Source organism: Pantherophis guttatus, chromosome 9 (assembly GCF_059756535.1).
Source record: "Pantherophis guttatus breed Tessera chromosome 9, ASM5975653v1, whole genome shotgun sequence".
NCBI lineage: Eukaryota > Metazoa > Chordata > Lepidosauria > Squamata > Colubridae > Pantherophis > Pantherophis guttatus.
The window spans coordinates 13,999,807-14,023,546 of NC_142071.1; the positions used below are offsets into that span (position 1 = coordinate 13,999,807).

The window sequence follows — 23,740 nt, forward strand, 5'->3', positions numbered from 1 at the left end:
GTTCCATATATGGTTTTAGAAATGGAAATTTTATCTTTAGCCAAAAAGAGAAGGAGAACATATGGCTCATAGACTCAGGAGCCACTAGCCATACAACATTTAATGTCAAACTATTCACTTCATTTACTGAAGTTGATTTCATGATAAAGGTAGCAAATCAAAACAACGCCAGGGTAGTAGGTAAAGGGAACGTATTCATACCAGGGATTGGTAAAATAGAGGGGGTACTATTTGTACCTGAAATACCATACAATGTACTAGCCACCATAAAACTATGCCAAGATACCAATGTGGAGGTTGTGTTCAAAAATGGTAGAGTATTCATGTCCAATAATGGCAAAGGAATAGGAGATGTCATAGTAAATGTGGTTTATCATATTTTGTACCAAAAAAGAGTAGTCAACAATGTGTATATGCAAGTTCAACCAATGTAAAAAGGAATAGAGAAATAGAGGGGGTTGATCTAAAAAATGCTGACAATGATTGTAATTTGCCTAAAGATAATGAATTTTCTATAGGGAAACCCATACACGACAATTGGGCCCATCTCCTTCACAGAAGGTTGGGCCACATTAGTTTCTCGGTTATAAAAAGATGGTTAACTGTACTTTTTTTTAATTGAAAAGTTTTATAGGAAATACAAACATTTTCTCCCCCGCACACTTCCCCCCTCAACCCCTCCCACCCCCCTTCCTCCCACCCCCCCTTCCCCTCCTTCCCCCCCACCCCCCTCCCTAGACTTCCCAGAACAAGCACAAGGTATAGCATTCACAAACATAAAGCTAAAATATGCTAACAAATTATTGCATTCATATTCTCCCTAAGTCTTTAACTCCTTATAACTCAAAAAACTATAAACATGAACTACTAAAAAATATTTCATTCATAAGCTATATGTATCTTCTTGTTCGGGTACTTTTTTTGTATATAGTCAATCCATCTTCTCCATTCCGATATATATCTTTCATTTGAATGGTCTTTAAGGTATTATGAAATTTTTGCCATTTCTGCCAAATGCACAACTTTTAATGTCCATTCCTCGATGGTGGGTGGATCTTTCTTCTTCCAGTACTGTGCCACCAGTAACCTGGCAGCTGTTATTAAATTCAAAACCAACTTAGTCTCTACTATAGTACAATCCGTAACTATTCCCAGCAGAAAAAACTGTGGTGTAAATTTAATTTTTTTCCTTAAAATATTTTGAATAATCCACTATATTTTTATCAAAAAAGCCTTAATTTTTTTACATGTCCACCATATATGAAAATATGTATCATCTTCACACTCACATCGCCAACATTTAGGTTGTAAATTTGGGTACATACAGGCTAGTTTTTTGGGGTCTAAATGCCATCTATAAAACATTTTATAAAAATTCTCTCTTAAATTTTGAGCTTGTGTGAATCTTACATTTCCAACCCATATCTTTTCCCATGTTTCCATCATTATTGGTTCACCTATGTTTTGTGCCCATTTTATCATACGATCCTTGACTAGCTCTGTTTCTGAATCTATTTCCACTAATACATTATACAACCTTTTTATATGCATTTGACCTTTATCTCTTATTTGCTTTATCAAATTCTCATCCTGCTGCAAAATACCAGTTTTTTGATCTTCTCTCCATCTGGCCTGCAGCTGACCATACTGAAACCAAGTCCTAATAATTCCTTCTTCTCTTAATTGCTCCATAGATTTTAATTGTAATCTGACTCCTTCCTTATAAAGGAATTCCTTATATGTAATCTTATCTTGCTTTTGCTCCAAATTTATATTCTCTACTGCATGTCTGGGTACTGTCCATATTGGTAACTTATCATTTAATTTATATTTATACTTTTTCCAGACCCGCAATAGAGAATTTCTTAATATATGACTTTTAAAAGCCTTATCTACTTTCTTGTCATACAATAGATAAGCATGCCAGCCGTAGACCAGACCACATCCTTCAATATTCAATATCTTTTCCTCCGTTAAATTTATCCAATCTGTAATTGCTGAGAGGGCAGTGGCTTCATAATACAATCTTAAGTTAGGCATTTTAAGACCACCTCTTTCTCGGGTGTCTTGCATTATCTTTTGATTAACTCGCGGTTTCTTCCCTGCCCACACAAACTTGTTTATGCCCTTCTGCCATTCCTTCAAATTTTCATCTTTTTTAAAGTATAGGTATCATTTGAAAAAGAAATAAAATTTTGGTAAGATATTCATTTTTACAGCAGCTATCCTACCCAGCAAAGACAGTTGTAATTTTTTCCAAGTTTCCATCTCTTTCTGTATTTTTTGCCATAACAGTTCATAATTATACTGATATAATTTCATATTTGCAGTCATAATATAAACCCCTAAATATTTAACCTTCTTAACTATTTCAAATCCTGTTAGCCTTTCTATCTCTTCTTTCTGGCTTCTGACCATATTTTTAGCTATTATCTTTGTTTTAGCTGTATTTATTTTAAAACCAGATACTTGTCCATATGAGCCGATTATGTCCATCAAGGCTGTAGTTGATTGTACCGGTTGGGTTAAGGTAACCACCAGGTCATCCGCAAATGCTCGTAGCTTATACTCATGTTGTCTAATTCTAATTCCCTTTATTATATCCGTCCCACGTATTTTACTTAATAAAATTTCCAGTGTCAAAATAAACAATAACGGAGACAAGGGACAGTCTTGCCTTGTTCCTTTTTCTATATTAAAATTATCTGTTAAACCACCATTGATTATTATTTGCGCTGTTTGTTTTTGATATATTGCCTTAATAGATTGTATAAAATGTTCTCCAAGTTGCATCCTTTCTATTAATTTTAATAAAAATTGCCAATTCAATCTATCAAAGGCTTTTTCGGCATCCCAAAAAACTAGCACCGTGGGGACCTGGTTGTTCCTTCCCAAATACTCTAATAAATTAACAATTTGCCTTACATTACTTTTCATTTGTCTACCTTTTTTTTTATTGAAAAAGTTTTTCAAATACAGATTTTCCCCCTTTCCCCCCCCCAAACCCCCCTCCCCCCTCCCCCCATGGCTTCTCCAAGATGAAATCCAGATTAATATCACATTATATAATACTTTACCACCCTTTTACACCACCCCCTATGTGCTAAACATTTCTTTCTAACAATATTATTATATCCCCCGTATACTATACATTTCAAAACAGCATTCGGCTATAAAACTATATAATAGATCCTAATTTGGCATTTATTCTACTCATAATCTACCCATTTCCTCCACCCCCATACATATATCTCTTAATTCAAATCTTTTAAGTATATTAATATCTAAACATAACATCCCTTTTTCTGAACTAAGCAATCAGTAACCTAACCTATCACCTTGTACCATATCAATTTTGTTTCACCCACTTTACAGGTCTACCATACATAATATATTTAATATCTTTATTCTTCTGCCCATATCACTAAAAGATATTTCCATATATAAATAAAACCCTCAAATGACTTTAAATTTGTATTCCATATAGTATCTTCTGTAATGTCTTTCAACTAGATTGTTAATTCCATCGACCATGTTAGGGTAACATCAAATCCTCCTTCTAACAGTGTATTTAGTATCTTCAATTACCATCTGCCTCCATCATTAATAAGTATTTCTGTATATAAAAAAAAACCCCGAGTGACTTTATATTTGTATTCCATATGGTATCTTCTGTAATGTCTTTTGTCTAGATTATTAATTCCAACAACCACGTTAGGGTAACAACCAGATCATCTGCATGCCCCTATTCCATAGTTCTCTTGCCTTATAGCTCAACATATGCGTAGTCCATCTTTCATAGAGTCCATAATAGAAAGTTCCAGTCCGCTCAATCACAGGCCATCTTCCACATCCCAAAGACATCAGCACTGCAGAGATCTGTTATTCTTCTCAAAATAGTATAAGTCTGTAATTTGCCTCCATTATGTTTTCATGTATCTGTCTTCTATAAATCCCGCTTATTATATTAAATCGTCTCTTAAATAACTGGCATTAGTCTGTTGGCTAATTTTTTTTTTTTTTAGTTTAAAATTTTTAAGTTTTGTAGAATCTGCTTCTTCTTTTCTTAACTTGTTGTGGCTTAGATCTCTGCCATGGTTGCTTTTCTAAAACTTGTATGTTAACTGGTTGAATTACATGCTGGTCTTTAACTTGATAAGACATCAGATCAAGATCCAAAGCCACCTCTCTTATATTTATAGGTGATCCAACTATAACCTCTGAGGGTGAATCCAAAAGCGGCTCATCCAAAGAGCCCTCTGTAACTTGCTGTTTTTCCATTACCTCCATCTCCATCTGCTTACCCTGAGCTGCAATCTCTTGTTCATTTTGCTTTTCTTTGTCACCCTCCTGTATTCCTGACACTGATGACATACGTGGAGATGTTGGGCCCATTTTAAAAACCTTGTAGTAAAATTCTTCCGCTTTTTCAACAGTGTTTAATTGATATCTTTCTCCTTGATGTCTCAATATTATACCAACTGGAGCATCCCACCTAAATGGGATGTTTTGTTTCTTTAGCTCAGTCACCAAAAATCCAAAGTCCTTTCTGTCTTTTAACATCTTGGACGACAGCTCTTTATATATCCGGATCTTTATTCCATTCACTTCTAGAGTGGAATTAAAAGACTTTTGCACAATATCATTTCTTATTCCTTTATCAGTAAAATAAATCACCACATCTCTAGGCAATTGCCTTTGCTTTGCCATCCAAGAATTTATTCTGTAGACCTTATCAATTTTACAGAATACCTCTTCAGAGCTGACCTTTAAAATCACAGCCAGAGCTTCAGCAGACATCTTTCTCAAATCCTCTCTGCTATTTTCCTTTATTCCCCTCAATCTGATCGTGAATTCCATGGATCTGAATTGCATCATTGTGACTTCATTTTCAATTCTTTGCGTTATATTATCTACATTGTAAGTCTTGTGATCAGCTTCCTTCATTTTTGACTCTACTTCTGAGCTATTTTCCTGAATCATTGTCAAATCATTTTCAATTCTTTGCATTTTATTATCCAAATTATAAATCTTATAATCAGCTTCCTTCATTTTAGACTCTACTTCTAAATTGATTTCTTCCAATTTTTTATCCATCTGTACAATTACTTCTGAAAAGCCTTTCAAAGCTGTTACAATATATCGCTTCAGGTTATCATACTTTTGTTGAACCAACTCTTTAATTTCCTGTCTAAATTTTTCAAAATTCTGGTTCATAATCTCATCATCTCTTGCCAACGCCTCCACAACAAATTCCTTTAAGTCTTTAAAACCATTCTTCTGTGTCTGTAAGCTCAAGAATTGCTCTTGTGATTTATAAATGGGGGAGCCCCCCTCCCACAGCTTTGTAGTCTGGCTTTGTCAGCTTTAGCACCATCCTGCCACGCAAACAGACTCTTTTTAAAGAAAAAAATCTTCTCTCCACACAATATCAATATCAAGTCTCTAAGAAAGGAGAAGCATGAAGCAGAAATTTTTCCCCTTCTCTTCTAACCAGCGCTATTACTTCAGATACTTTGTAGCATATTAAACTATTCAGACGGAAGGACTTTCGCTTTCAGCTTTCTTCTCAAGCCTCTAAAGCTGCCATTTTAAACTTTTTTTCCCCCTTTCACTCTTTCTTCATTCTTAAAATCAGTCATAGGGTTGTTACAAATACTTGCAATTTAGAGTCCCAAATCCGGATTTCATCCTGCTTATTTAAGCAATCTGTTAGTTTTCGCTGGTTAGGTTGGTCACATCGTCTAGCTCTGCAAGGCGCAGAGTTCCCCCGAAGCCCGGAGCAGCGGTGAGCTGGATAGGGAGCCTCATCCTGCTTCCTCCCCAAGAGTAAAAAAAAAAACTCTGGGGATTTTGCAGAGGGCTCTACCTGTTCTCGCCGGCTCTCCTCACGTCTCCCCAATGAGATGGAGTTTTTCGAGCCGCCTCTCAACTATAGAGGCGACTCTTTACGGGCGACGAGGCTGGCAGTCCCAAAAGACCGTCTGGCGACGACGGAAGCCAAACCGGAAGCCCATTTGTCTACCTTTTATAAAACCAGTTTGATCATGATGAATCATTTGCTGCATAATTGTCATTAATCTATTTGCTAAAATTTTAGCAAAAATCTTATAGTCTGTATTTAAAAGTGAGATCGGCCTATAGTTTTTAGGGTCTGTATAGTCTTGCCCATCTTTTGGGATCAACGAAATAAATGCTGTCTTCCAAGTTGGAGGTACCTCTCCTCCCTGTTGTATATTGTTGAATAATTCCTTCAATGGTTCCACCATTTCCTCCTGTAAACTTTTATAATAAATAGCTGTCAAGCCATCCGTTCCAGGAGTTTTACCCATTTTCAACTGCTTAATTGCAAACAAAATTCCCTCGGAAGTTATCAATTGATTTAAGCGATCCCTCTGCTCTTTTGAAGTTATATAAATATTCTCTTTCTGCAGATGTCTATCTATATCTGTATCTTGAATTTTATCATCAGTATACAGCCTTGAGTAAAACTCTAAAAAAGATTTTTTAATCAATTCTTGCTCATAAACCTCCTTACCTTTGTATTTTATTTTCTCTATTTTCTCTATTGTCCTTGCTTTCTGCTTTTTCCTTAACAAATATGCCAACCACCTACCTGGTTTATTAGTGTTACAAAAAGTATTATGTTTTGCATATTGTAAGTTGGTTGCCACTTGATCTGCTATTAACATACTAAACTGACCCATCAGTAAATTAATTGCCTCTTTAATTTTCTTATCTGTTGGGTTAGCTATTAAAGCCCGTTCCTGTTTATTAATCTCATCTTCTAATTCTTTTCTTCCCCCCCCCCTGTTTCTTTCTATATTTATTATTCAAATATATCAAAATTCCTCGCATGTATGCTTTACTTGCATCCCATACCATTTCCATAGATGTGCCCTTTTGCATATTCATAGCAAAAAATTCTTTCATAATTTTTTTACACTCTTTTACATTTTCTTCATATCTAAACAAGTTATCATTTAACCTCCAGGACCTCCTAGGTCCTTTTCCATACTCCAATTCCAGCCAGACTGGACTATGGTCTGTCAATATTCTTGAACAAATCTTCGTGTTTTTCACCCTAGATAAGAGATCATTAGTAATTAATATAAAATCAATCCTTGAAAAAGATTGGTGTCTATCCGAGAAAAAAGTAAAATCTTTTTCTTCTGGGTTTCTTTCACGCCAAATATCCCTCAACTCCCAGTCATCCATCATCTCCCAAAATGGTTTGGGCAATTTTGCTCTTGTCAAAACATTTTGTTTAGGTCCCTTCTTGTCTTTTTTAACGTCCAAAACACCATTCCAATCCCCCAATAGGATACAAGTCTTATATCCCCATTGTGTCAACTTTGAATGTAGTAAATTATAAAATTTTTCTTGTTGTTGGTTTCGGGCATATACTCCAATTACAAGTGTTTTTTCTCCTTTTATTAAAAGTTCAATAGCTAAAAATCTTCCTTGATCATCCGCTTCAACTAATTTTGCAATTAAGTCTCTTTTCAAATATATAACTATACCGTTTTTCTTCTCTGATGCTGCTGCTACATAATGTGTACCTAATCTTGCATTTGTCAAATATTTTTGATCTTGTATCCTAATATGAGTCTCTTGTAAACAAATTACTTTGTTCTTAAATTGTTTAAGATAGTGAAATATTTTCCTTCTCTTCTGTGGAGAATTTAAACCATTGACGTTCCAAGTCAAAAATCTAATTCCCATCTCTGGGCCTCTGAAGCGTCTGGAGCAATTTCTGATGATCTTGCCTCATCTGACCTTTAGGTCTTGCTCCTCCCACAGCTTCTGTTTTGGTAGTTTCTTGGGTTGCCATCTGAAATTGTTGTTGTTGTTGTTGTTGTTGTTGTTGTTGTCTTAATTCTTCCTTACACTTGGCTGTTGCTACTCTGGTCTGTCTTTGATCCTTTGGTTCTTCAAATATATAAATTAAATCCACATCTTGAACAGCCATCTGAATTTGTAGTGGTTCTTCTTGACCAGTCAAAACTCCCCCCTGAACTACTGTCAGTAGCTCTTCTCTCTCTCCTACCATTACTCCCTTCTTTCTTTTTCCTTTTGGTAATTTGGGTGTCCCAGCATTTAATACATTGATGTAAAAATCTCTTGCTTTCCATATTGTATTAAGCTGATATCTCTCTCCCGAATAAGTCACGACAAGGCTGGCTGGCACCTCCCATCTATACTGTAATTGACGTATTTTTCAACTCATCCATCAGAAAAGCATATTCCCTTCTGGCTCTCAACATCTTAGGGGGGATTTCTTTCATTGTCATCACCTCCTGGCCTTCAACCTGAAGCTTGTTTTTAAAAGTAGCCTGTAAAATTTCGTTACGTAATCTTCTTGTAGTAAAATAAATTACAATGTCTCTTGGTAAGTGTTTCTGTCTGGCAACCCAAGAATTAACACAATATGCCTTGTCAATCTGCCAGCCCAGCTCAGTTTTCATCTCCCCCAACAACTGTGCCAATGCCTCTGACATCATTTCTTTCAAGTTCTCTTGTTTATTCTCCTTCACCCCTCTGAATCTTAAAGCAAATTCCATATCTCTGTATTGTAACATCATTACATTAACTTCAGCCCTTTCAAGTCTGTTCTGAGTCTCTGCTAATTTATTATCCAAAATTTCCATAGATTGCTTAATTTCTTCAACTTTATCGTCCACAATTTCAATATCACCTGCCAAACATTTAAAAGCCAATAATATGTCTTCTCTAATTTGCCGATTCTGAATTAAAATCTCCTCTGAATCAGCCTATATTTTTCATTAGTTTCATTAATTTTTTCATTAGTTTCATTAATTTTTTCATTAATCACAGTAGCAATTTTATTTTGTGTGGCTTGTAGGGCTTCTTGTATCATCTCAAACGTTAAAGTCTGTGGGTCTGTTGGGGGGGCAGAGGCTTGCAATCTAGGAGCATGAGCTGGGGAGCTTCCAGCGCTCCCAGTTCCTTTAATAGGAATGGTATTTACAGATTTTGAGGCCATTTCAGTTTAAATTGATCATTGTATTTTAATCAGAAGCCAAAAGGAAAAGTTCCAAAATCAAAGGATTTCCCCAATCATAAATTAATGTTTAAAATCCTCCATCTCTCAACACAAAAGTTCTTTCCAGGCAAGAGGCTACCAGTGAAACGAAACTTTCTGTAACTTTCACTTTCTCCGCCCTTCCCTTTCAAGCTTCAATCACCATTTTGTTGCAAATTGCTAAGTTGTTACTTCCGAAGGAGGCTATAAACCTTGGAGTTAAGTGTAAATACTTGCAGTCTGACTTCTCCTGGCTTGTTCTGCCTGCAGCAATTGAAGATTAAGAATCCCCTCACTTGTTGTCAGCAGAATTGGATGCGGCTTCTAGCTCTGCTAATCAGCGGAGTCGTCCCAGGTCCGGAGCGGATTGACAGGCTTCTAGGGAGCTCTCACCCTTCGTGCCCCAAGATTTCTCCTAGGGCGCTTGGGGGGCTCTACCTCCACCTGCCGGCTCTTCTCTCTCCCCTTTGCCCGGGGAGAGGGTTTCCAAGCCCCAGACAGTTGTTTTTCAGCTGTTCTGGGGCTTTTACAGTGCCGGGGATCGGGCGCCCACAGAGGAGCATTAGCGAAGCCGCAGAGCCAACCGGAAGTCCGTTAACTGTACTGAAGGTTTGAAAGTAAAAAGTTGTGAAAATTACCTCGAATGCTCTGTCTGTAAAAGTTCGAAACTTAAGGTAAAGCCAAGACCAAAAAGGTCATGACGCACCACTAACTCTATTTTTCAATTAATGCATATGGACCTGGTAGGCCCACTTAAACCTTCTATTAGATACAAAGAAAGATTCTTTTTAACAATTGTAGATGATTTTAGTCGTTACGGCTTTGTATACACTCTTAGGAAGAAAAGCGAGGCATTCCAGAAATTCAAAGAGTTTTACAAAAGGATAGAAGTCCAACATAACATTAGGATCAGACAAATAATGACAGACCGAGGCTCCCAGTTTATGTCCAGAGATTTCTCAAAATGGCTAAAAGAACATGGTGTTTTGCATTTCACCTCTTCTCCTTTTTCAGCCTTTCAGAATGGAGTGTCGAAATGCAGAAATTGAATTCTCCAAACCATGATGAGATGCGTTCTAGAAGACACAGGGATGAGTCAGTTTTTTTGGTCAGAAGCTCTCTTTTACTCCAATTAGACACTAAATAGACTATGGTCCAGCATAATAAACAAAACACCATATGAAATAATGCCCAAAAGAAAACCCAACCTAGCACACCTACATTTATTTGGTGTCACCGCCGATGTTCACATACCCAAACAATTAAGAAGGAAAGGAGAAAAGATCTCCAAGAGACTGAGATTCATAGGTTACGAACCAGGGACAAAAGGTTTTAGATTCATAAACAATAATAACAAATTCATAGTATCACGATCAGCAGAGTTTCACAAACACTCCAACTGGTCAAAAATACACTTAAACGATATTTTCTTTAAAAGAGAACATTCTATACTCAAACAAGATAACAGAAAACAAGACGCAGACAATGCAAAAGAACACAAAAAATATAGAACTAAACATCACGAAGTTAAGATCAAAGAGTGGAAGGAAGGACACCCAACATTAAGAATAGACAAACTCACTGATAAAAAAGCCAAATACCTACACAAAGCAGACACACTACCAGACAGGCCAGTCAGAACAAATAGGTACAAAACACCCAAAAGATTCGAAGACTATATTGTTTCCATACGTACATATAACACCACTCCTAAATCATATGAGGAAGTACTCAAATTGCCCCAGGAAGAAAGAAAGAATTGGGAACAGGCCATGGCAAGGGAAATGAATAGCCTCAGAGACTTACAGGTATATAAACCAGCTGAAGCACCAAAGCACAAGACACTAATTGGAACAAAGTGGATTTACAAAATCAAACCTTTAGAAAACAACAAGGTATTATACAAGGCAAGACTAGTTGCCCAAGGTTTTGCACAAAAATATCCAGATGATTACACCGACACCTATTCCCCCACAGTCAGAGCCGAGAACGTTAAGAGCGCCCTAGTAATAGCTTCCATATTAGGGCTTGAAGTATATCAATTCGATGTCCAAACAGCATACCTACATGCTAGATTAGATAAAAGAATCTATGTTAAAGCCCCACCAGGAATCGATGATAGGGACGGTAAAATGTGGCTCTTAAATAAGAGTCTGTATGGCCTAAAACAATCTGGCAAGAGATGGTATGACTGCCTAGCTAGGACTCTCAAATCAATATGTTTTATGGCTACCTCAGCAGACAAATGTTCTTTTGTAAAGAGGGAAAACAATTTAATTGAAAATGTTCTTGTTTATGTAGACGATATATTATATATTTGTAAACATAAATCCAAATGTGATGCTTTTGCTGCTGAACTTAAAAAACACTTTTCACTCAAATCCCTGGGGACTATTGACAAATATTTGGGAGTCCATATCACCAAGACAGATAAAGGATTTCGACTCTCCCCAAAAGAAAAACTCATAGAACTGCTCCATAGATGCAACATGACGGAAACCAAACCCAGCGAGATACCTATGCAGCCTGATTTTATTAATGACATGTACAACGAATCAGAACCATTCACAGACAACAAACTATACAGATCCACTATAGGTTCACTGTTATACATAGCCAACTGGACAAGACCTGATATTGCTTTACCAGTCAAACTTTTGTCCAGGCATGTCAGTCATCCCACCATTTACCATTGGGATGCAATCAAGAAACTACTCAAATACTTAAAATACAGCTCTGATGCATACTTATGCCTTGAACCAGACATCTCGAAAGAACCAAAATTATCCTGCTATGCAGACGCTGACTGGACAGGAGACGTCAAAAGTAGAAAAAGTATTTCTGGATACATTTTCTTCCTCAATAATAGCCCTATACACTGGTATACAGGCAAACAGAAGCTTGTATCTACCTCCACCACAGAGGCAGAGTTTGTATGCTTATCCATGGCCATTAACAGCCTAACCTGGTTCGACGATTTGCTCTGTGAAATCTGGACTGAACCTTCATATCCAATTATTGTTCATGAAGACAATAAAGCTGCCATTGATATATCCAAGTCTGATGCGATTGGACAAAGATCATGTCACATAGACATTAAATACAAACATGTTAGACAACTAGCAGAAATTGGATTTATTAAGGCCGTTCATTGTGAAACCGAAGAGCAAACTGCGGATATCCTCACCAAGCCTTTACAACGTAAACAACATGCCTATTTAATGTCAAAACTGTGTATATATATATGTGATGCTTATATAAATATATGTATATATGTTCAAAATCTACCTATCAGTTAGACATTTAGAGGGGGTTTTGTCAGATAAAATGTCTAACTCTTGTATTTATTCTGCACTCTATGGTTTAGCATGGGTTAAATCCCTTAAACCCATCCCATTCCCAACTCCACCTTACCTTTGACTCCTCCCTCCGGGTATATAAGTCCTTGTCTGTAAAACTTCTCCCTCAGATTTAGATGAATACCTATGAGATACAGAAGCAAGGTTATAGATGTATATGAATAGGTTAAGTTATATTCTCAATAATAAATAAATATGTTATTTCTGTTATTGATGAAGTACTGAGAGTTATTGGGCTAGATCCTAGAAATTTAACAATATTCATGCTATCACGGGTTGGAAGACTGTTCTCAGTAAGGCATGCATGATAGCCGTCAAGAATTGTTTCAGGTTAGTCTTCCTATTTCTTACATTATCAAGGCAATGTCTGAAAGATGCTTTTTCAAAAGGCAACTGGATTGTTCTTTCCTTGAAGACATTTTGCTTCTCATCCAAGAAGCTTCCAGAACATCTTTCTCAATTAAAAAAAATCCAGTCCTGTTGTCTTTTGAAAAAGAACCTTTGAGAAACTGACTTGGATAACTGAGAATCTCCACAGACATTTTACCAGGACAAAAGTGATACTATTGTTTTCATTTGACTGATCCTTTTAAAAATAAGACAGATTTTCCCTTGATTAAAATTGACACCTGATGAGTACATGGACATGTCCACATTATTTTCTGGAATTAATATAGAAGGGGTTTGTCATTGCATTTCTGTAGGGATTGATTTTTTACTTACCAGTCTAAACCACAACCCTCTGATTTTGCTAACATCTCCCATCCTACCGTAGTAATGTTCAGGTTTGACCCTGCTTAGCATTTTTAGACCAGTGATGGTTGACTAAATGTACCTTCTTTTATTGAAGAGCCCGAAGGCCTTTTCAAAAAAACAAGAAAAGAAAAGAAAAAGATAAAACAAACAGTTACAGAAATAACAATCTAAAAATATATGATAATCCTTGCTTTGACTTTAAAGAAATATTTTGCCAAAAAGTAATAATTCGAGAACAGGACTTTGGTCCTGTTTAATATTTAAAAGATGCTCCTTTGTTCAAAGGAATTTACGAGTCTTTTTTCTCTGCAATGGTTGTAGTTTAATATAGTTTTACAAATGTATTTTCTTTTGTTCTTTATCCCTTCCCTCTGATTCTTTTCCCAGGTATCTGTATGTGATGAATATAAGTAAGACAGAAACCTGAGTAATGAAGGCTTTGATCCTAAGGAAATACTTCCACAGCTCACATTATTCACAAAGCAAAACAATTTTTAGAGCTGTCTATTCATATATCATACATACATACCCATCAGGCTATTCCCTTTTAGGAAAAGCAATGTCGCACCAGGTGCAGAGAAAGAGGTAGAAATAGTAAACTATAGAGATTTAAAGTGTGAATTCCCTTTTAAAAAGGGAAAGTAATGTGGCTAAAATCAGTTTATATTGACATTATGCACTGTACCTCTCTATACCTTTTGGACCTTCCTTCCTTTCACCTATCCCATGTCCCATTCCATATATAGTATTGTTTTTCATTCTTTCAGCTTCTTTGGGGGGGGGAGAAGAAAAACCACAACTTTCTCAGCTGACTCTTTCCTTGAGATTTATTTTCTCTTCCTTCATATATTTATTTTGAAATGAGCTTATCATTCATTCTCCCCATGTGATCACCATCTCAACATACTTCTTTGTAATAGTCATTCTTGTGTGGGTTTAATCACATCTGTTCAGTCCTCTACATTCTTGAATTTTTCTCTTCTTCTTTTACCATGCAACTTCTTTAAGTCCTCCATTGCCATTGCTCTCATATTTTTATATTTCCTCTGGCAAACCCAATTTTCACTTCTGTATAATAAAGTAGGCAGAAAAATGTTCTTATGCGCAGGGCTTTTGCCAAACAGAATAAATAGAAATAGCAATAGCACTTAAACTTATATACCACTTCATAATGCTTACAGTCCTCTCTAAGTGGTTTACAGAGTCAGCATATTGACCCCAACAATATGGGTCCTTATTTTACTGACTTCAGAAGGTTGGAAGACAGAGTCAACCTTGAGCCGGTCAGAATCAAACCCCTTCCATCAGCCAAGGTCACAGGGGAGGGGCGGGGAAGTAACGGTTATTATTAGAGAAGGCCTTAGGCCGAGGGAGACCACTGTACCTCAGACAGCTGGTTGTGAGTCCCTCCTTGTGAAGTGGGGCCACGGGGTTCAGATGGGTTTGCTGATCACGTACCTGGCTCCCTGCCACGTGGTGGCAGCCCTGCCCAAGCTACTCAACGTTATTGCCGCGGTGGCGGTTGATACCCCCAGACTTATGGTCATGGGGGATTTCAACCTGCCATCTGTGGGTGAGGCGTCTGAGGTGGCTCGGGAGTTCATGGCTTCCATGATGGCCATGGACCTGACCCAACTAATTCATGGCCCTACGCACACTGGGGGAAACACACTGGACTTGGTTTTTGTCTCTGGACAGTGGTTGAGTGATCTCGAGATAGGGGATATAGTCATCGAGCCCTTGTCATGGTCAGATCACTCGCTCCTTCGCCTTGACCTTCGAACCGCGGCACCCCGCTGCAGGGAGGCGGAACTGGTAAGATGGTACCGCCCCAGGCGCCTGATGGAACCTGATAGGTTCCAGATGGAGCTTGGGCCAATCCCAGAGGTTCTGGCTCATGCCTCGTCTGGGGACCTAGTGGCCGCCTGGGATAGGGCGGCTGCTGGAGCCCTGGACCAGGTCGTGCCTTTGCGGCCTCTGACCCGGCGCTGATCTCGCCTGGCTCCTTGGTTTACTGAGGAGCTGAGGGAGATGAAGCGCCGGAAAAGACGCCTAGAGAGCTGTTGGAGGGCTAGTCTTTCTGAATCTGACCGAACACTGGTAAGATCTCATATTAGGAGTTACCTAGTGGCGATAAAAGCAGCAAAATGTACTCATTTTACTGCTCTTATTGCATCATCAGATAATCGCCCGGCCGCCCTGTTTAGGGTGACCCGCTCCCTGCTCCACCAGGAAGTGCGGGAGGACCCCTTGGAGGGAAGAGCTGAGGATTTTGTTCAGTATCTGTATGACAAAATCACTCAGATTCGGGCAGGTCTGGACTCTGACGGGATAGATCTAGCGAGGGTGATGGAGGCAGGTCTTGAGACTGTTATCTGGGATGAGTTTGATCCTGTGACCCCAGATGACGTGGACAGGATTCTGGGTAGATTGAACGCGACCACATGTTTGTTGGACCCGTGTCCCTCCTGGTTAGTGCTGGCTTCCCAGGAGATGACGCGAGGCTGGCTCCAGGGGATTATAAATGCTTCGTTGGGTGAGGGTGTCTTCCCCACCGCCCTGAAAGAGGCGGTGGTAAGGCCCCTCCTCAAGAAGCCTTCCCTGGACCCGGCAGTATAGGCTAATTATCGTCCAGTCTCCAACCTTTGCTTCGTTGCGAAGGTTGTTGAGAGTGTGGTTGCGCGACAGCTTCCCCAGTACCTGGATGAAGTGTCGTATCTAGATCCGTTCCAGTCGGGCTTCAGGCCTGGGTACAGCACGGAAACGGCATTGGTCGCATTGGTTGATGATCTCTGGAGGGCTCGGGACAGGGGTTGTTCCTCTGTCCTGGTCCTGTTAGACCTCTCAGCGGCTTTTGATACCATCGACCATGGTATCATGCTGCACCGGCTGGAAAGGTTGGGGGTGGGAGGCACCATTTTATGGTGGTTCTCCTCCTTTCTCTCTGACCGGTCGCAGTCTGTGTTGACAGGGGGGCAGAGATCGACCCCGAGGCCCCTTATATGCAGGGTGCCACAGGGATCGATTCTCTCGCCCCTTTTGTTCAACATTTATGTAAAGCTGCTGGGCGAGATCATCCGTGGTTTCAGGGTGAAGTACCATCTGTATGCTGACAACACTCAGCTGTACATCTCCACCCTGGACCACCCCAACGATGCCCTTGAAATGATGTCCCAGTGCCTGGAGGCCGTACAGATCTGGATGTGGAGAAATGGGCTCAGGCTCAACCCATCCAAGACCGAATGGCTGTGGTTTCCGACGTCCCGATATAGTCAGCTGGTGCCATCGCTGGCTATTGGGGGTGAATCATTGGCCCCCACGGAAAGGGCTCGTAACTTGGGCGTCCTCCTGGATTCACGGCTGTCTTTAGAAGAGCACTTGACGGCCGTGACCGGGAGGATTTTTCATCAGATTCGCCTGATTCGCCAGTTACGTCCCTTTCTAGATCGGGACTCATTACGCACAGTCACTCATGCCCTCGTCACCTCTCGTCTGGACTATTGTAATGCTCTCTACATGGGGCTCCCCTTGAGGTGCACCCGGAGGCTCCAACTGGCGCAGAGTGCGGCTGCGCGGGTGGTTATGGGAGCAATGTGGAGCTCCCATGTAACACCTCTCCTGCGCGAGCTGCACTGGCTCCCGGTGGTCTTCCAGGTGCGCTTCAAGGTTCTGGTTACCACCTTTAAAGCACTCCATGGCTTAGGACCTGGTTACTTATGGGACCGCCTACTACCATCAATAGCCTCCCACCGACCAGTACGCTCCCACAGAGAGGGGCTCCTCCAGGTGCCGTCGGCCAAACAATGTCGGCTGTCGGCCCCTAGGGGGAGAGCCTTCTCTGTGGGGGCACCGACGATCTGGAATGAGCTTCCCCCAGAGATACGGAGGATTCCGGACCTGCGCACCTTCCGCCGCGAGCTGAAGACACTGTTATTTCATCAAGCTGGCCTCGCCTAAATCTTCTCCCTTTTAAGTGTAAATTTTAAATTTTTACTGTATTTTAAAATATGGGAATTTTAAATTATGGGTATTAATTCAGCCAAATTTATTTAATTCATTTTATTCTATTTTAAATTTTGTATATCTATGTGTTTTATTTCATGTCTGTGCACCGCCCTGAGTCCTTCGGGAGTAGGGCGGTATAGAAATTCAATAAAATCTAAATCTAAATCTAAATCTATGGGCGGAGTTAGCCTGCAATACTGCATTCTGATCACGGTGCCACAACAGAATACATGCTACCCCCTATTTATCAAATAGGTTTTAGGATAAAATGTATGAATATGCCACATTGATGAAGCAATTCTATGCCCATCAGTTTATGAAAATCAACTATATTTTCAGATACAACCCAGGATCTTTGGATAACAGAATACAGACTACTTTTGGATGAAGGATACAGAAAGCAGAATCTTTGGCGGTATAGATAGGGTGGTAAGGATGGGGAACAATCTGACCAGTATCTTGGATTAGAAATTATTATTCTGCAAAGCTGTGTACTAGATCTCATTTACTACATTTTTGTTGGCATTAAGCTTCTTCTAATTGAGTGAATTTCTTTCCAGGGTAACTACTTTTTGTAGAGCTGAAAGAAGACTGATTATTTTGACATGGATTTTCCTTTGAAAGCAGACTCCATTATATACAAAAATGAAGATATACAGTCAATGAATGAGAGGCCATCCCTTCCTCTCTAGCGGTGCAGTCTTTAATTATCAATATATTTTCCTATCTTCTTTTATTCTGAACACATGGGAGAAAAAGTTCTTTATCTTCAGTGAATATCTGAAGTAACAAGTTCCTTAGAATTATTCTTGGGATAAGAATGTTAGTCTGCTTACCCTCAAACCAAGTTTGTTTGACCTTGGCATATAAAAGTATCTTCTGGGTTTGCATTGTTGTTTTCTTTACTGCCGATCAGTTCTGTTGCTTTATATTTTCTCTTTGTTTACCCTGAGAACATGCTATTTTTATGCTTGATCTTGCACTGCCTGCCTGTCTTCCTCCCCTTATTGGTTTGTAAAACACCCCCTTTCATTTCAAGCCTGCAGTTTGGCAGAGCAATATTATCCTTTCTCTCTCCAGAACTTTGGACAGAGTCACTTTGTAATCATTTAGCCATCTGCCAAGTGCTCATCTATTTTAACTGGAAGAACAGAGCACATTTCTCACCACTCACATTTTTGTATTCAAAATAATGAGGCGCCAGTGAGGTTAGGAAAGAATTAATAGTTATTAGGTGGCAGAAAACTATATATATTTTTCCTTGAAGACATTTCACTTCTCATCCAAGATGTTTCTTCAGTTCAGACTGAATGGTGGAGGATGGAAGGATTTATATTCCTTGCAGTCATCTGGCTGTTAGCACTCTTTCTGAGAGTCATTGAGGCCTCTTGGAGGTTTATCTATGCCCTCATAGTCATATGAACACTGCAAATACGTGTGGAACCTTCTTGGAACTACTGAAATGACTCAGAGATATGACACCATCTATCTCCTGTTTATAACACAGTCCTTTCAGCAGTTCCAAGAATGTTCCACATTCACTTGCACTCTGATTCAGGTGACCCTGAAGGTACAGGTAAATCCCAAATGGCCTCAATGACTCTCAGAAAGAGTGCTAATGACCAGATAACTGCAGGGAATATAAACCATTCCATCTTCTATCATTCAGTTTGAACTGAAGAAGTTTCTTGGAGGTGAAGCGAAACATCTTCAAGGAAAAACAAAAACCAGTTGCCTTTTGAAAAAGCACCTTTGGGACAAACATAATGGGATGTCCTATTATGATTGTCCCAAATAGATGATTGAGAATCTCCATAGATTAATGCAGACAGGCTGATTTCATTTTACTCATGCTGGTGAAGTAAAGGCTGGAGCCATCTGAAGCCATTTTTGAAGATAAGAGAATTGAAGGGATGCATCATTGCATCAAGGTGGTCAAGAAGCAAGGGGTGTTTTGCTTTTTGAAAGATGTAACTCAGATGTAAAACAGTACTTGCATCCAACATCTGGATCAGTGGTGAAATCTGAACTGGTTTACTACCAGTTTGCTGGCGAGCATGCACCAAATGTGTGCTGTGCACGCGTATGCGCAGTGTGCACCAAACACAAGCTGTGTGCATGCGTAGGTAGTGCACACCAAAAGGAGGCTTGGGGGAATTCGACTGGAAGTGTTGCAGCAAGACAGTTGGGGAATTAGCAGGCTCTGATGAGCTCCGCAAAAATCTGGACTGACGAACCGCTGCCGAGGGGTCTTCAGACCAGAACCATCCTGTAGGGACAGGGAAGAAGGAGAGGCACCTTGGAATTCCAAGAGGAACAGGCAAGTTCCTTGAAGGTCAGAGGAATCTCTCTCTGATTTGGTAGCAGGGGTGGCAGCCATTGTGGCTGTCAAGAAGCTGGGGCAACTGGACTAAGTATTGAGCAGGAGAGGTGAATGCAATGGAGTTTTTGAAGCCGGGTGAGTGACAGCCAACCTACAGGTGAAGTAACAACAAAAAGAATTATTTTTAAACCTGAAACCCCCAGCGTAAAAATAGCAGCTAATGAGCATGGGGGGAGAAAAAGAGGATGCAAGCAGAATTTAAAGGGACAAAAACCCAAAAAGAAAATTGACTTTTGAATAAATTATTTGGAAAATTTTAAGAATTAGAAGAAGTAACCCCAAAACTGACTAAAGGATTGGAAAGAAAATAAATAGATCCTTTCTTTATGAAAGCTGAGAAGAATAAAAGACAATTGGATATTAAGCCCTGCAACAGAAGTGCTGTATACCTAAAGATAAAATAAAGGAGGGGGAAAAAAGAGCGGGAAAAGTACTGTTTAATTTGGATTGGACTATAAAAATTGGTTTGGTATTTTTAAAGTTAAAAAGAAGAAAAAAGAATCTAGATTGTGAACAAGGATTGATACAAAATGGACACTCTGTTAAACAATTAAGAGAATTGTGGATTGTAGAGAGACATCATCAGGAGAAAAAAGACGATTGCAATTTGGAATCTTTGTTTTGGAAAATTTTGAACTACATCAGTGATACTAGTCGTGATAAATTTTGGGGAGGATTGCTTTGTCTGCAAGCGCCTAGACTTTAGGAAAAAAAGGGAAAACAACGGAACTTTTAAAACTGGAACAATATTTTATTTTTTATTTTTTATTATTTATTTTATTTATTTATTTTGATTTATATGCCACCCTTCTCCGGGGACTCAGGGCGACTTACAAGGTGTTAAGCAATATTAACACAGAAAGAACAAAATGGTGCAGGAAATTAGAGAAATGATGGAAATGATGTACTCATCATGGAAAGTGGAAATAAGAGGAATAATTACAATGTTACATGGAGAATTGAAATTTGAGGAACCAAAAATTGAGATAGAGCACATTCAAGCTAACAAAGAAACAAAGATAGAGAAGCAAGACACAAAAACTGAATATAAAGAAGATAAAGACAATGAGAATAATTTTGGAAAAATAATTGAATATGTAAATAGTAATAATAAAAAGAAGATTTTTAGAGACTACATTGGGATTAACAGTGGAAAAAACAGAAAGGGCGTAAAGAAACAAAGAAAGAGAGAAGGGTGGCATAGAAAGAATACAAAGAACTTAAATGACTACACTGGGATTAACAATGAAAAGAAAAAAGAGAGGAAAAGGATGGAAAACAACAGGAAATGCAGGGCAAAATAGAAGAGTTCAGATTTGTGAAATACAGAATGATTACACTGGAATAAACAGTGGGATAAATAGTGGGGAGATAAGAAAAGAAGAAAAGAGACAGGAAACAAGGAGAAATTTAGGGCAAAAGAGGAGAGTTCAAGATTTTAAAATACAAAAGAAAAAAAGGAGAAAGAAAAAGGCAAAATTAAAAATGGTAAGGGAGAAAAAAAAGAAATGAAAGAGAAAGATGTTATATATAATTTGAATTGAAATATGAATAGTAGTAAGAAACAAATGGGAAATCATACGATTGTAAAAATGAAATGAATAACTGTTGTGGAATAATGAGACCAACACAACATTTCTAGGTTAGTCAGAGACAGTGTATTGCGCAATAGGTTCAGAGCCAGTTTTGTACATGAAGCTTTGAACAACTTTATGATCCTGAGACCCCAGTTTTATACATTTTCAAACAAAGGATTCTGTTAACTCAGCAGTTTGTATGGTCATATACATTTGTTATATTTAATTGACATTTAAACGACTTATAGCTCATGTGGATACCCTTGACCTAACCAACTTCCAAGCTGTATGTCATTAGAATGTTCCTTTCTTCTGACAACTTAGAGGCCTCCTAAAAGTATCAAAAGGATTTTTGACTTCCTGTCTGGTTTCCGGTGCCGCCAGACGGTCCTCTGCGACCGCCGCCCCGTTGCCTGTAAAAGAGCCGCCTTTACATCTGAAAGGCGGCTCGAAAAACTCCATTTCCTGATGGAAATGCGAGTCTGAGCGGGTGGGGGTGGGTAGAGCCCTCTGCGAAGTCCCCAGAGTCTTTTTAAACTCTTGGGGACGAGCAGGTTGGCGCTCCCCCTTTTTCCCTCGCCGCCGCTCCAGGCATCGGGTGCACTATGCACTTTTGCATAGCCAGGCGCTGGAACCGGACTAATCAATGAACTTAACAGATGGATCTACTAAAAAAAAAAAATGAGATTTGGATTTGGATTTGGGACCCTAAACCGCAAGTATTCTTAATGAATTTACAAGCATTTTAAAGTGAAGAGAAGGGGAAAAAAAAGTTTTAAAATGGCCGCGGAGGCTTGGGAAGTAGAAGAAAGAAGAGTTTTTTTATAACAGATACAAAGTTGCGGAATATACAGTGCTGGCTACAATTTGAAACAACAATAGTTATTTTAGGTTCCTCTCTTCTTGGTGATTACTTGATCTTGTTTGGGGGGTAAAAGAGAAAAGTCTGCTGGAAGGATGGCGTTAATAAAAGCTGACAGACAAGAAAGGGGGGGTGCTCCCCCACTCTCTGAGCCTACAGACCCTGCAGAATGGTTGTAATTTAAAAGAATTTATTCAGGAGGAAATGGCAAAATATTATGAAACTGTGAATCAGAAATTTGAAAATTTAAGGCAGGAAATTAAAGAAATGATACAACTAAAGTATGATAATTTGCAACAAAAGATTGTAACAGTGACTAATGGTTTTTCAGAAATTGCGATAAAGTTGGATACAAATATTAAATTGCTAGAGTCTAAAATGGAGAAAATTGATAACTTGGACAATAAAATATTAAGAATTGAAAAGGACTTAGCAAATATTCGAGATAATAGCTTAGAAGTAAAGCCTAAAGAAGAAGCTGGTCACGAGACTTATAATCTAGAAGATATAAAGCAAGGAATTGAAAGAGAGGCTGTAATGTTGCAATACAGGATCACAGAATTTGCGATCAGAATTAGAGGCTTACAGGAAAATAATAGTGATGACTTAAGAAAAACATCTGCTCAAGTTTTGGCTGGGATCTTAAAGGTTCATCACGGGGACGTAATCAGTAAAATTGATAAGGCTTACAGAGTGGATTCCTGGATTGCCAAGCAAAGGCAATTGCCTAGAGATGTGGTAATTTACTTTACAGAAAAAGAGATAAGAAATGATATTCTGCAAAAATCCTTTAACTCTACTTTACAACTGAATGGGAGAAAAATTTGGATATATAAGGAATTGCCGCCCAAGATCTTAAGAGATAGAAAGAAATTTGGGCCCTTGGTGACTGAGTTAAGAAGACAGAATATCTTATACAGGTGGGATGTCCCAGTGGGTATAATATTGAGATATCAAGGAGTAAGATATCAGTTAAATACTCTTGAAAAAGCGGAAGAATTCTATTATAAGGTACTTAAAAAGCAAAATCAACAAGAGATAGAAACCCAAGAAAAGCAGAAGGAGATGGAAATAACGAAGAAACAACAAATTAAAGAGGTCTCCATAGATGAGCCGCTTTTGGATCCTCTTTCAGAGGCCTCAGCTGGATTATCTAATATAAGAGAGGCGGTTCCGGACCCTAATGCAATGATTTGTCAAGCCACAAACGAGCATGTAAGTCAATCAGCTGATATACAATTTACAGAACCAGAAAGATCTCAGCCACAGATGCAAACCCAACAGGATCAAGCTACTCTTCAGCAAAACCAAATAGTTGATACACAATCTACAGAAAGGAGTTTAGGATGGAGATCCAACCCACGAGAAGTTAAGAAAAGAAGAAGTAGGTCTCACAAACATAAAAACTTTTAAATTAAACAACAGTGTAATGCCAGTTACTTATGAGAGGACTGAATATATAAAAAGATAATGGGCAAAATATTGGCTTATTTTATCCTGAGGAGAGTGGCAGATCTCTGCAGTGCTGAATTATTGGGTGTGAAAAAGGCCTTAAACCAAATGGTTGGAAATATCTTGTTTGTTTTTTGGAGTTCCGGATAAATACGTGTATGCTGAGCTATATGGCAAGAGACTTATTGGATTGGGGCACGCAGAAGATCTGGTTGTTACCCTATTATGATGGTTGGAACCAATTATCTGGATCAAAGACACCTCCATAAACATTATATGGAATATAATTATAAAGTCACT

The 23,740-nt window shown here is 38.8% G+C and overlaps 1 protein-coding gene across 1 annotated transcript in view; it reads right to left on the reverse strand.

Annotated features, from left to right (window-relative positions):
- Positions 1-23,740, reverse strand: part of LOC148112482 (uncharacterized) — a 147,808-nt gene that overhangs the window by 25,948 nt on the left and 98,120 nt on the right. The window contains exon 3 of the mRNA XM_087875864.1: positions 12,461-12,529. Within this exon, the coding sequence (XP_087731990.1) occupies positions 12,461-12,529 (69 nt within the window). The remainder of the gene's footprint in view (positions 1-12,460; positions 12,530-23,740) is intronic.